This window comes from Apteryx rowi, unplaced genomic scaffold, assembly GCF_003343035.1.
Source record: "Apteryx rowi isolate R43461 unplaced genomic scaffold, aptRow1 scaffold_16, whole genome shotgun sequence".
In the NCBI taxonomy this organism is placed as follows: Eukaryota; Metazoa; Chordata; class Aves; order Apterygiformes; family Apterygidae; genus Apteryx; species Apteryx rowi.
Genome location: NW_020447863.1, coordinates 5,787,955 through 5,802,956, shown reverse-complemented (window position 1 = coordinate 5,802,956; position 15,002 = coordinate 5,787,955). Strand labels below are relative to the sequence as shown.

Sequence of the window (15,002 nt, the reverse complement as noted above, 5' to 3'; positions counted from 1 at the left end):
TCCTCCTCCTCCTCCTCCTCCTCCTGCTCGCGTGCGCCCGGCCGCTGGAGCTGCGGCGCGGCCCGGGGCAGGTGGGCTGCCTGCCGGTGTCTGGGCTGAGCCGCGCCCGCCGCCCCGGAGCCACCCCGCCGCCCTACCCCAACGGCTGGTACCGCCTGCTCGACTCCCCGCAGCTGCCCCGCGGCGCCGTCCTCAGCGTCGCCCTGCTCGGTGAGTGTCCCCGCGGGCGGGCTCCCCCCCGGCACCGACGGCTCCCCGCCCGGGCTCCCCGCCGGGGCACCGGAGGCATCTTGCACCAGGCTCTCCGCCGGGACCTCCCGCCCGTGGCTCCTTGCCGGGGTACCGGTGGCGTCGCGACTCGAGCTCCTTGCCGGCGTGCCGGGGCACCCCGGCCCGCGCTCCCTCAGGGGCTTCCCTGCCCAGGCTTTCCCCCGAGGCATGGAGGCATCACTGCCCAGGTTCCCTGCTGGCGTACAGGGCATCTCGCTGCCTGGGCTCCCTGCCAGGGTATCAGGGCATCGTCGCTCAGGGTCCTAACCAGCATACAGGACACCTCATTGTCTGAGCTCTGCTCCTGGGCATTGCTGCCCCCATCTCCCCCATGTCCTGGGGGGTGGGAGTGGCGGCTCAGGCTGCTTCGGAGGGGCTCTGGGCTTGTCCAGGGTCCTGCAATCCTGGCAATGAGTTTGGACTCGTGTAAGTGCCTTAGTCCTCAGCAGAGTTGTTTCTGGGTTAAAATCCCTCTGATCCAGTGGTGACCCTTCACTACTAAGGAATGGTGTTTCCTGGGTGTGTTTTCAAGAGCCTTCCTCTCCTGTCAAGTTTTTTTTCATATAATGGGAACAATTCATTTCAATATTTGTGTCCTGGAGAGCCACCACCAGTCTGTCTGTTACACTAGAACTTTCTTGGTTGTCTATCCAAAGCCTAGTTTCTGGGGCTCAGTTCTCTGGATCTGACTAAAATGTGCTGGTAAAAACACTTTTAGTTGCGGAGTGACAATAATGTACTGGTGTCAGAAAGACTGATCATTAACTAAGACTGTTGAACAACCCAAAGCTTCCAGGTTTGTGCATATCTAATTTACTTTGCATGGAGTGTCTGAGCATAGCCTGGAAATGAGGTCCTGCTCCAGAGGATGTGAGTGAGAGGAGATGAAACAATAAAAAACATTTGACCCAGTTTCTACGAGATCCAACCTTTGAGGCTAGAGACCTTTCAAAACATGGCATTGAGCATGCAGAAAAGCCTCATTCTCTCTTGGGATTGTAAATGTGGGGTGAATGCTGCTTTGACCTTCATGGGCAGCACTGCTGTCCAGGTTCTTGCTGTGGTGAAGCTGCTCTGACTTACAGTGGAAGCCACAATTGCTCAGAGTTGCTCAGTGGCTCCCGTGCAGGAAAAGCCCTGAGAGCATCCTCCAAGTTGCTATCTCCCAAATGCTGTGTTCCCAGCCAGAACTCCAGAACTGCATGGTAGCCTTGGGGATTTTTATGTGCCTTGTGCTATTTCTGGCAAAAATAGCAATTTGCTTTCCATAAAGGAAATATAGGTTTATTTCACAGGAAAACATCCATGCCTGTACATGGTTGTTAGTACTCTAGGTATTCACTTGCAATAGAGCTTCTCAGTTTATGGTAAGCCAGGATATTGTCCTCTCAGGATATTGGCCTCATAAGCCAGAGCAGAGATCAGTTTGTTCTCTAGCTCTGCTGGCTCCAGAGTGCAAAGGCCAGAGACAAAAGCAGAATTCACTCAGGAGTCCTGGATGAGCTTTTTGGGCAGCCCAGCAAGCTCTGGCTCTGGGCACTGCCTTAAATCTCCAAGGCAGAAGAGCTCCAGACTACCTATTAGAAAGAAACTTTTAGAAGTGAACCATTCTTGGAGAAAAACTGTCTCTTAAAACTCAGATGCAGACACCAGCCTGCAGGGTTGCTCCTTGAGGTGTGTGAGGGAGGGGACTGGGGACCTCCCAAGAGCACAGTACCCCAGTACTCTGACTGCAGTGTTCTGGTTTAACCTACCCCTGTTTCTCCTTTGTGTTTCTGCACAGCTGCTGCTCCCAGTGAACCTGTAACACCTCCAAAGGCTGTTCAGGCAGAAGCCCTTTCCCTGCTTTTCCCCACTTTGCCTTGAACCTCAGGTCAGGTAGTGAGGCTGGTTAGTGAAAGAAGAAAATGCTGATGCTTAAAAATTGGGGGCAGAGAGAAGGACCTTCACCTTGAGTCCATACACTCCCTTGTGCCTTGTGCCAACAAAAAAATATATGAGAGCCTTCCATAAGGACTGTGAGGAAACAGTGCCAGGCTTCCTGGGTAAGGAGGGATGTCCAGGTATTGGACTACAATGATACATTTCTGCCAGATCAAAGGATGGGTAAATTTTCAGGGTTTCCTTTTCTTTGCCCTGATAACACAGCTTCCATCAAGTGAAGCGGCTTTGTGTATGGTAGCTTACATKGTGTCATTTGTCATCAGTGTGACTGTCTGGGAGAATATGGACAGAATCTGTCTCCCAAAGTCTAGTTTGCCCTTATTTCTCACTAAGTGAACCTTAAGTTACAGTATCCACTGTAATGACCAAATTTCACAAGCTGATGGAATTGGATCTATGCAAGCCTGAAGCTTAGTATGGAAGACAGAGTGCCCTGGGTTTTAACTGGATTGCTTTAGCAGTGCTTGTTCTCTTTGGCTCTCTTTTACTGTAGAAAAAATACAAACAAGCCCAGACTCAAAGCATTCACCTAAACCATGAGTGCGTTCCTGCTGTGTTTGAAGAAAATGCTGACTCCTTGGCAATGCTTAGCTCCCCTTGTTGGGGAGCAGCAGTGACATTTCCAAATCATACAGGATGCACAATACCCCAAGAAATTGTTTCTGGAGACTTTCAGTTAATTATTGTAGGTGGGGAGAAAAGGAGAAGCAGACTCCCATCTTTAAAATAGCTAGTGGTTCAGAGACATTGGCCAGCCTGATCCAGAAGCCCCCTGTCCTTCTTGGCTGGATTTCTGCTGTCTGATTCAAGGTTTTGATTCTCTTCTCTGTATGTTAGACCAGGTTCTCCAGGGTGTTGACTAACACAACACATTTGTGCTCTACTACTACAATGCACCTGCCAGCTTCAGCAGGGAATATATGTGCTTAAAGAGTTGAGTCCTTGGTTGTCTGTCTGCAAACCTGGAAATCTCTGGAGATCAGAATGGCCATGAATCCTGGCACCTTGAAAGAAAGAAGGTCAAGTGTTATTTTTTATAACTAGTTTGCAGGTTAACAACACCATCAACTGTATTTTCCTTTTGTTGTCTGGTCTGCTGGACTGGAGGGAAATGATCTTTGTGAAATAAGTTGACACCATGATATGGGGTGTGGTAGGAACCTAACCAGTGAAGGAAACTGTCTGTGATCGAGTTGGCATAGACTGTCAGTAGCTTGAGAAAGACATGCATTGTGCAGAAAGGATGCTTTGATTGCCTTGACTAGAACTTGCTAGCTTGTTGTAAGAATACAATTTTAAGTTCTATTTCTTTAAAATAATTCTGTTACTTTTTTTCTATAATCATTTTTCTATGATTTTTATTTTTTGAAATAACTGGCATCATAAATTCCTGGCCCCAGGAGAAAGGGATGGCCAGGGAGAATGGGATGCCAAAAAGGTGGTGCTCACAATCTAATGTGCAGAACAGGAATTGTGTGGGTGAGTTTCTAAGCTTTTGCATCTTTGTAGAAGAAATGAGAGTACAGAATAAGTGCTACTCTGCCAGGTGTAGCACAGTATGAGCACAGATGGGCTGGCCAGAGGGGGAGTGGTGTTCAAACTACTCTGCAGACTGCAGAGTTTGCAGGCTGTGTTTTCCTCTTACAGCAGTCAACACTTGCAGTCCTGAAACCATGTAGAGTGCCCAGGGACAGGTGAGTGCACAGGGATGGGGCCTTTCACTAGCATGGCACAGCCTATTGTTTACAAAGCAAGGCATGAGGTAAGCTAGGGAAATCTCAGGCTTTGTCATGAACATCCATTAAACAGGGATAGTGACTGCACTAAGTTCTTGCTCCCTAAGCTACTAGGTTAAGAGACCTCCCTGAACAGCCCTGGTCTCAAATCAACGCTTGCTGGCATTTGGGAACGTCTCCTTGTGAGGGTAAGCCTCCATTGTGTGCGTTTCTGTAGTCTGGCCATACTTGAATCAAAAATTTTCACCTATACTTTCCTTCTGCGATGCATCCTGAGATCCTTGGCCCGTGGACATCCAGATCCAGCACCTTTTTCAGAGATGGTTCTGTCTGCCTGTATACCAGGGTTTCCTTTCATGCAAAGCAGTGTAGGGCCAAGGGAGGGACATGGTGTCCTGTCCTGTTGTGCTCTGGTACAGAAGGGGGACATAGCTGACCTGGGAACTCAGAAGCACATTGGAGTCTGTTCATACAGATGTGGCCACTGAGAGCAGGTCTAGGTTTGCTTTCAGGCCAGGTCACCGATGAACAACTGCTGTCCTCGCTAAGGCCTCTGCACTACGTGCATGCTAGCAGGTATTTCAGTACTGCAACCCTCGCAGGTGTGCAGCTGTCTCAGAACAGCTTCTGCTGGTGTCAGGAAAGCACCTGGCATGTATTCAGCCCCTCTAGGTGGAGCATTTATTTATTTAGACAATACTGTGGCGTGCAATGCAGTGTCAGCTAACTTGCACAGCTGGGCAAAGAGCAGTGCCATGACCAGACCTACGGCTATTGTGCAAGTATTCTCTATTTCTCCGTAAGTCAAAGCAAACATTTTAATAGTTCTTTGCTCAACTAACACTGTGCTACCCTGTGGGTGGGGATGAAGAGAGAGATCTCAGAACTGAACACTGACAAATTCTGGTAGGGCAAATCTCATATTGCTTCAGCAAGCACAAGGAATCAGACCCAACTATAGAGAAAAGAGGCTGAGTGCCAGAGCAGTACAGTCCAGCCCAGCCATGTCAGCTCCAACTCTCTCCCTTCATTCCCTGGATGGAGCAGAACAGTCCAGTGCTTCCTTTTGCTTAACCAGAAAACTTCCATTTGCTACCAAGCTGTCAGTGTTTTGGCTCGTAGTCCTTGGCTGTCTCTCCCCAGGGGATGTGATTCTCTGTCGAGTTGCAATGCAGATTGCTCTTGGAGTTCAAAAGCACACCCTGGCACAGATAAGAGGGTACTCCTTTCAGCTAACATTACCAAAGCTCCCCAAAATGTGTAAGCCCATACTCTCTCCTCTAGACGCCCCTCACCAAATGTGGCCCATGACAGAAGCCTCACTTCTCGGGTGAAGGTACGGGAACGGGGTTCTCTTCAAACACAGCTATTGCTTCACCTGGCTGTGCTCTGCTCTGTGTGGAGCCCTCCTTTAGCAGAGGAACATTGTCAATCTTTAAACATTTGTGTGGTGACACCTATTATCCCACAGCTGAAACAGGCTCCAAGAGCTCCTACACCAGGGCTGAGGGTTAGGGCCACGAGGTTTTAGAGGTGAATGGGCAAAATTGTGCTGCCCACTGCCTGGAGAAAGGAAATGGTCTCAGCATGGATGAGTTTCTGCTCTCCATCAGCCTCCCTGGGAAGCAGGATGGCTACTCAGCCCTGTGGTGTGCCAGCATGCTGCAGGAAGCGGTGGAAACATCTGGCATGAAGGGCCTATGGCATGACTGGTCACTGCAATGGGATGTGTTTTAAACGAGTACCATGAATCAGTGGCCACCAAACCCAAAGCATTTGCTGCAGCATCTGCAGCATCCCAACAGGGACCCTCTTTGCAGTCAGCAAATACCTCCTGGCTCCAATTTGCCTGGAAAGGACCTCCTGTCTGGGAATGTCTCCCCAGACCCTGCACAGTGTCTTTCTCATGCTCTCAACTCTGGGCACTAGCAGGCTGGCTCTGGCAGCAGCCTGGTGCCATCTTGTGGCTGAATAACTCATCTGGAACAATCCTATTTCTGTCCTGCAGCTGCTCTTCCTCTAGAAACGTCCAGTAATAATTTTTAACAGTGTATTTCCTCCCAGGATCCGGTATCCAGGCTACTTCTGGATATCTTTGCACAGGCAGATGCATGCTAAGTAGTAAAACAGCTTGTTAAACTAGCCTGTCAGGCTGCTGTCAGCTGATTGCACAGTCTTTTTGCAAACTGTCATACTAGGATATCAGCTGGGTTCAGCTCTGCTGATGATCCAAGGCAGTCCAGCTATGGAAATCCAACAGAATTGGAACTACCAGGATTAAAAAATATATATATTACTTCTTTGCCTAGGAACCTTTGCATGGTCCTCCTCTTACTTGTCTCTGCTGCCTGTTCGGAAGGGTCTGAGCAATATGTGTCTTACCTGACTGCCTCATGTGGGGATGTTGTTTTCACAGATGACCTTATAACCTCATATTTCTGCCTTGACATTCAGGAGAACAGCTTGCCGCATTTCGCACCCAGGATGGACAGGCGTATGTGGTCGATGCTTACTGCCCTCACCTTGGTGCTAACCTTGCTGTGGGTGGTCGCGTCCTGGGCAACTGCATCGAATGTCCATTTCATGGATGGCAGTTTCGAGGAGAAGATGGAAAATGCACCAGCATCCCATATGCTGAAAAAGGTGAACCCTCCCCAAACCTGAAGAAAGCATCCACAGTAATGGCTGTGCCCAGTGCATCCTCATAAAAAGCTACTCTACTAAGGAAATGGAAACTAAGGTTTTTATAGTAGCTCACTCTCCGTACTCTTCCCCTATTTCATGCAGTGCCCTAATTCTCCTCTTGAGTTGTCTGTGTCCTTGTGTACTTTCCAGTGCACTTTCATATGTTAGATGATAACTGAGACTTTAATCTGGTTAAATAACTACCCTTTTCAATGTTGATAGCCCTGCAATTCCTGTATTTAGCAAGCAGTGTATCATCAAAAGAATATTTTTAACTCTGAATTATGCATTTCACCACAAGCCATGAAAACAAAAAGCATCTGAGCGATGGATCCTGAGGAACTGTTGTGTTTCAGAATTTATTCTGTACTCTGCAATAATAGTCCATACCATGTCAGTGCTTGAATCTGTCATCACCTTAACATCACAGAACCGTCTCTAAATGCCTTTTTTTCCTCCTTTTTAGGTTTAAAGAGGTCTTTTGGTTAGAATCTAGGAAAGCTCTTCAAATACACCTACCTTTTGAATGCACCCTGCATTGTGTAGGAAGAATATCTTACATAAAGTTCATATGCAACAATTACTTTATCTAGTTTCCTTAATCAATTTAAAGCACCAATTTTAAATGCAACTGAAATCAGCAAGCAGATTTAAAATACTTTGAATTTTGCTTTGGCTTGTGTTTCTTAAATATTTTCCTAAAGATGTTCAACTTTCCCTGATTGGGATAGCAAAGAAAATATCAATTAGCAGCAAAACTCAGTCTTTCTGCCAAACAGATAATTTTTCTCAAAGTAAAAGAAACATTTTATCCATATGTGATAATATAAGCAATTTATAGAGCTCACCAAGCAACAATTCCTATTTTTTATTTTGTCAAAAAAAAGCTTAATACTATATTTTTTCTGTTCATATTCACTCAGGAGCTGCATTTGAATGAAAATTTGATTCCAAGTAAGGAGCAAAGGGTGTTTCATTATAAAATGACAAAGAATATTCCAGTCATAGGCAAACGCTTGCCAAAATGCATTGTTCCACTTGAAACTGCTTTATTAAAAGGCATGGTTATCTGCTGTTATTAAGAGTGCAAACTGCAAAGAGCTGCCCTGTTCCCGTTTCAGCCCAAACAGGTCAGGTTGATTTAAACAGATTAAAAAGCCATCTGTGTTCGTGCAGGTCACTTTGAGAGAGAGGTATGTTGGAGCACTCGGGTGGGCAGCTCTGCTGCCAGGTCTGGGGGCAGCCCTGGGCACCAGCGTCACCTGCTCTGGGTGCCAGCCTGTTCCTGGGGCACAGCGGGGTGCAGAAAGGGGCAGTGTCTGCAGTCCAAAATGCTGAGGGTGCCCAGGGCCGGCAGAGGAGCACCGGACTTTCAGGAGGCCTCCAGACAGGCAGGAGAGTCACAGAACCTAACATGGCACTAGATGTCAGCAGGAAAATGAAGCCCTCTTTTAGAGAGATGAATCACCCCTGCCATGATCACCAGATTTTCAATTAGAAATATTAGCGATGATCTCCTGCCTCGTTTGGTATTTGCGGATTGAAAAAGAAATGTAAGCTCTCCCATTATTTCACCTCCCAAGTGATTTTAAAATTCTGAATAATAAGAAAATGCTAGTCTCTCTGCACTTGCTTGCGAATTGAAAAAAAAAAAAGTAATTAAGGCAAAAGATTTCCATCCAGTAAGAAGCTAAATGTTCTGACACTTTGGTAAATGTAAATATGAAAATATATTTCACTGGAAAAGCTGCAGATATATTCTTAAAGCAACAGATGATACTATAATATTATAACAAAGAATGACTTGAGCTCAGGAGTTAAAGACAGCTTTTACTCTCAATATACCTATAACTAAAAACATGGCCTTTTAACTTACTGAAGCTTGAGGAGGGTTCATTGATGCAGCATGCATGTGATTATTTGAATGGTTTTAAGAAGAGTAAAAGTAGTCTATAAAGTAAATAGCCATACTTTCAGCTTATTCCTTAGAAGACTTATGCAAAATACTAAATTGAAATAAAACTGATGCAAGGAAACAATCTTTTATGAGCCTCAGGATCATATCCTGAGGATCAGTGTGCTGAAAGATTACAAACTCCCCTAGAGAGCCTGTGTCACATTAATATCACCCACACAGATGAGCTCTTAGCTGTAGTTCAGGACAAGGTGATGTTTAACCAATGTCATCCTGGGAAACACCTCTTTTAATCAATGCTTGCTTTCTTCTACAGTGCCAGATTTTGCAAAGGTTCGGACCTGGCCCTCCTGCGAAGTGAACGGGATGCTGCTGGTCTGGTACCACTGTGATGGGGTCAGTCCAACATGGGCTGTCCCCGAGCAGCGGGAGATCACCACGGAAGAGTGGGTGTTTCGTGGGCAAACAGAGCATTTCATCAATGCACACATCCAGGTAGGGGAGCCTGGCAGGGTCTGGTCCCTCCCTGTGTGACTTGGACACTGAGAAACCATGTCCTAGGGAAGGTGCAAGAGGGCTCAACTGTGGTTCATGAGCCTGTGGTTTAGGGTAACTTGCACCTCTTGCCCTTTCCTTTTTAAAAACATCTTCCATGGTTAAGCAGAGAGGAGTTGGCAGCACCATGTAGACATGTGGCCATGCCCATGTCTCGTGTCATCTTGTATAGCCCAATTCAGGCACTCTACCGATTAACCAGTGCTCTGGCTGTGCCCAGTGCCACCAGGCAGTCCCAGTACTGCCAGCAGAGTTTAGAGCTAGAATTATGTCACTGTGATATATACAGGGAATACAGCATATGTTCTCCAAACACAGAACATGTACTTCTTGAATAAAGAACAGATGTTCTGTGTATTTAAAGTGAATCTGTTAATTTACTTTGACTTAAAACTGATTTAATTTTTTTTAAAAAAGATTCTCTAAGAATTGCAGTCAGGAGGCTTTTCAACCAAATAATAGGAATGGAAGATCATGGTTATTTTGCTGTTAATCTTCATAATCATTGTTATATGCTGGCAAATGTGCCATGTAGAGATACCCTTCTTCAAAATGCCTATTGCTTCCATTGGCTATCAGTGAAAATGAGGCTGGAAATGTGGAAATGTTTTTTGCTGTACCTGGTCTACTTACTAAACCAGTACAAAGGTGGGTGGATTAGAAAGAAATGAAGAAGGTGCAAGAGACATAGGAGATATGGCTTTGGGAGTGAGCAGAAGATGTGTGAGAAGTAGGGAGAACAGGAAAGACTGATGGGATAGTAAAAATTATTTCATGTCTGCTTTTCAGTGCAAACCATCGTGCACATCATGGCTCGCATGCCAGGGCCATTCTGTGCTACTTGTCAAGGTGCTAAAAGACTGCCATATTTGAGTAATAAAAGCAATTAAAACTTCTTAAAAAGTGACATAATGGGGGCAGGCTGGTGTGGTTGGGAGGTTCCAACTGGTTTAAAAATACATGAAATCCAGTCTAGGGGCACAATCACAAAAATGCTTTATTCCTTGCAACACTGTTGTTACAGGGCCAGATATAAGGACTCGCTTGAGTACCCTACTTTTGTGGTTGCAAATGTTAACGTGGCTAGATTTCTTTGAGCTTAAAATCAACCCTGAATTTTCTGAGTTACACATGTTTAAATTATTCCCATACACTAGTTAAAAACTGGTACCAAGTCAGTTTGTGCTAAGAGGTCCCCTCCTTCACTCACTTGCCTGCCTCATCCTCTTGCTATGTCTTGTACCTGAGAGCATCTCTGCTGTGGTTGGAGCAATGTGCCCTGGTCTGTATTGCAATAACACTCTGTCTGATGTTATTGCAATACCGTTATTAAATATGTCAGAAAATACAGGTAGCTTGTATCCAAGTCAGCTATCAGACAACTGAAAATTGTTCCCCAATGGCAGGAAATCCCTGAGAATGCAGCTGACACAGCTCATCTGACTTTTCTCCACGGACCAGCTATTCTGAGTGGAACCGATTTGAGATATACAAAGTCCAAGCTGTGGGATTTTATGAAGCATATCTGGAAGGTAAAAGAATTACTACGACTAGCCTATTAGCTGGAAGTCTTCTGAGCCAGATCCCCTTTCTGCTTCAAAGCTTTCCATGAGTCCTGCCTCATCCCCTCTGTCGCATCCCCTTGTTTTCAGAAGTAGCCTATTTTTCATGTCTGTTAGACTTTTAGCCACACTCTCTCATCTGTGCTTATCTCTAGATGGTCTTCACAGCCAGCTTCTTTTACCACCATTTTGGTGTTACCTCCTTTGTGATCTGCAAAGGTCACCCTACCTTAGTTTGTACTCCTGTTTTCTTGGGTCTTCGGACTGAGTCATTTCTCCATCCCTTCAGGCTGAATGGCAGCCAGAGCCAGAGCCCAACAAGCACTGCGCCCAACTGTTGGTTAAACACAGAGCAACTGTGTTTGGAAAACACTTCTCCTTGCTGGATTTGACTGTTTCAGCCAGACAGGTATGTAACATGTTCCATCAAACACCTTGTGTAGATACCAGGGAAAGCAGACAGTTCAGTGATCCTAGACATGGGTACCTGGCCTCAGTTGCCATTTAATCCTTATTGGTAACCTTTAATTACCTGTGACCATATTYGTAAAAAGATTCATTGCTGCTTTGACATATCAGGCCCTTGGAAACTGGGGGTTACTGAGCACTCCTGAAGATGCAAGGTGCAAAATCTGCCACAAACAAAAGAAACTGTCATGAAGTAAGAAAGACTTTCTGTTTCCACCTGTGGAGAGAATCCAGACCCTGGGACATTATGATGCCTGGAAGAGCACCAATATGCCAATATTCTCAATGACTAATCAGGACCGTGCAGCGGTGCAAGGGAGCAGTGTGCAGGGGAATACAACAGAGCTGTTTTTTCTGGCAATGGCTGCAATACAAGTGCCCTGCTCACAGGAGTGCAGCAGGGGCCAGAGCCGCTGCAGCTGCACCTGTGAGGCAGAGGTAGTCAGCAGCACCTTTTGGCTTCTGCCCCTTGCACCAGCCTTGGCTGGCCTCCTCATTTCAAATAGTGAGGATTACTACTTTAACAGTCTTTGTGGCTGGTGAAACATGGTCAGTCCTCCGTGTCAAATACAGAAAGGTAACTTATGAAGAGGTCAAGGGCAGGACATAGTCCTAATCATGTATTCCTCTGTGTTCAGTGTTGAGTACAAGCTGTATGACTGGGATTTTGGAATTCCTATATTTGTGTGTAACCCAGGAGGTCAGACTAGATTATTGCTGTGATCCTTTCTCGCCTTACCTAGGAACCCTGCACACTAAAAGCTCTAACCAGGGGGGTCTTGCAGTTTTTCCTGGAAAAAGAGTCCCTGAGTCTCCTGTTGTGTTGCTGGGAAGTTTGGTGTGCATGCTAAGCTTGTGTCACAACCTCAGTGGGTGGAGGTTCAGGCAGGGCAGCAAGAGCCTCGTGCTAATGCCTTGATCTGGAGGTTTTGCTCTAGGAAAGTGGCCTGTCCTGGGTCTCTGTCCCAGTCCTAGACAGAGTGGTCAATGGCTGCATAAACGGGATGCACTGGGCAGAACAGAGATGTTCACCCATTGCCCTTCTGTGCCACAGCTGTGTTCGGTCTTTGAGGAGCAGGGAAAAGGCTCTAGGAGGTACTCCCATTGCCCTCATTCCTGATGGTGATCTCACCTAAGCGAGAACTTGGTGAGGTGGATAGTCCCTCTGTGTAGCCCATATCCTGACATCTTAAGCAGGTTTCAAGGTGTGGGAGTTGCTGTACCAGAGATCTGGACCACTGGAGAATATTCTGCAAGGGTTCTCTGTTATTCCGCAGGTGGGGCCAGGACTGGTTTTCCTGATTTTTGAGCATGCTTTTCTGGGCCATGGGATCATCCTGCAGACTGTGACTCCCATGGAGCCTCTCCTGCAGAATGTTGTCCACAAAATCTACTACCAGAAGAACATGCCAGCCATAATCCCCAAGTTCATCCTGAAAGCAGAGTGCATACAGGTAAGGTTTCTGAAGAAGACCAGCCAAAGATGGGCCTCTGGAGCTCAGCAGATAGAAGTCACTGGGGAGGAAGAACAGCTGTCTATCTGGGCTCAGATATATGTCAGAGCAAAGCACTGTGGGATAGATCCTTTCAGTGTTCAGCATGATGTCCTAGTTTCAGTAGCCCAAAGAATTAAACTGGAGCTCTTTGAATTTGTTTCTCATGTAAAGAAGGTCCCTGCAGTGTCTCATCTGTTAAAGACAGCAGAGAGAGAGGTGCTATCCCTCTCCGGTGCATGGACAACTGAAGCACAAGGCTTAAGCAACCTTTCCCAAACTGCAGGAAGTCTTTGACAGAACTAATAATTGAATCCAAATTTCCTCCATCCCAGGCCAGTACTTTAAGGACAGCCTCTTCCCTTTGGCAAGAACTATGCCAAGAAATCCACCTTTTGTTAAACTATCATAAGATTTGGCAACTCTTGCCCCTCCAAAAGAGTTTTTCCATGTCCCTACCACAGAGGGTCACAGAATCAGTGGAAGGACCTTCTAGAAGTCTCCAGCCCAGTATCCCAGTTGTAGCAGGACTATTGCCAAGGTCAGCTCAGACATGGGCTTGTTTAGCTTCAGCTAAGAGCCTTGAAAACCTCCTACTTTGGAGAATGCCCCCCAACTCTCTGGGTGACCTGTTCCATTATTGCCCTACCCACCTTGTTAATTTTTTTTTTTTCCGCTAATGTCCACCTTGAACCCAACCTGCAGTCTCTGGTTGTTACTCCTCGTTATACCATCTGGCACTACCAAGAAGAATCTGACTCCATCATCTTTGTAACTCCCTTTCAAGTAGTTGTAGGCTGCTGTCAGAATAGTTCATGCAATTCCCTTCTGATGTCACTGTTAAAGCTTGGAAACTTTTTGGTCTGACCAGAGAGAGTTTCACTGGCACTACAGTGAAAACTGCTGAAAGGCAATTTTCAGCTGCCAAAAACCTACCCAAAACCAAAATTAGCTGTGCTAGCTCATATTGTACAAATGCTGGCTTAATATTTTGTATTCTTGCTAAGGTGAATGATCAGCACTCATTTCTGCAGAGAATCCACAAAGGAAAACTCCATAGACCTTATAACATGTTTCTGAGTAGACTTCAAGATGTGGATGTTTAATTTATAAACTCCTGGTTGGCTTTCACAAGAGAGTACCAGTGGAGATACAGCCTAACAATTCAAAATCTCAGGTGGAGCAGCTTCCTACTTCACAACAACCATTTCTTTTGCAGCATTAGCTATGATGGGGACATTGCCCAAGCTGGAAATGGCTTCTTGTTTGGTGCTGCAGGGGGGCAAACACGTCTGCTACCAACAGACAAAGCTGTAGTGCTATCAGTTAAAAATAAAATAAACAGTCCTACACTAGGCATTTGGGAGAAATGCTAAAAATAAACCTGGTGTGCAGGTAGCATGCACAAGTTGGTTCAGATTCCTCACCTGAATGTGACCCTCCTTCTTTCCTACAGTTTGAACGTGATATAACCATCTGGAATAACAAGCAGTATCTCCCTAAGCCCCTCCTTGTAAAAGAAGACTCCACCATCCAAAAGCACAGACGCTGGTATGCTCAATTCTACAGTGAGAAAAGCATGAAGTTCACGGCGCAGGAAGGCCTGGACTGGTAAGGCCCTCACTCCCCTCTGCTGAAGGTGGCCAAAAGCCATCAGGTGGCTCCTGCCCATCTGGGCTGGAGGGCAGCAGTGTTGGGCAGGCCTGATTAATATATTGAATTGAGGCACTGGCATAGGGAGGCAAGCCTGAGCCCTGGAGTTCCCCTCCATGCTGAGGTTATCAAAGCTCAAAGGCTGTAACACGCTTGCTCTTATATCTGCACTGTAATGTGTGAACTCACTGTGTACATAAGATAGACAGACCTCCCTCCAAAATGTCCTTGTCTCTCACTGCTGCCATCCCTTCAATCCCTTTCACATGGCCTTCTCTTACCTGAAGTTTCCTGTCCCAGCAAGGCCTGCTGTTGCTTCTGCATCATCGCCTTGCCTGGGGCAGGGATCAGTCTCATTCCGGAGAAGCCTTGGCTGATGCCTGCATGGCAGTCAGGGGTGTGACTGTAAGGCCTGTCTTCTTCCTTCTTTCTGGCAGCAGTCAGGGCAGCCTGGGTTTTTGTTGCCTACCATGCAGGGAACACATGCCCTTACCATACCCGTGGGCTTCCTACGGCCTACTGAGCTCTGCATGAATGAATTCCTCATAGAGCTATTGCACCTAGCTGGGAAGTAGAGGGACTATCCTGATGATAAAACAAGACCAAGGCACTTAGAGAACAGTTCTGCAGGTCATGAATGTGAATAAGATCCTGCTTTAAAACACCATGGATTCCAGCAATACCAATTGGCTGTAAAAATTTGTGTCTAATGGCAAGATCA

The 15,002-nt window shown here is 46.3% G+C and overlaps 1 protein-coding gene across 1 annotated transcript; it reads left to right on the top strand.

Moving 5' to 3' along the window:
- Window positions 1-14: 14 nt before the first annotated feature.
- On the top strand, window positions 15-14,243 carry LOC112963078 (cholesterol 7-desaturase-like; the record flags this gene model as incomplete). The annotated part of the gene is made up of 7 exons (XM_026059801.1): window positions 15-210; window positions 6,405-6,593; window positions 8,867-9,045; window positions 10,512-10,637; window positions 10,957-11,076; window positions 12,413-12,589; window positions 14,085-14,243. Coding segments are annotated over 7 exons (1,146 nt in total), but the record flags the coding sequence as incomplete, so codon positions are not given.
- Window positions 14,244-15,002: the final 759 nt, after the last annotated feature.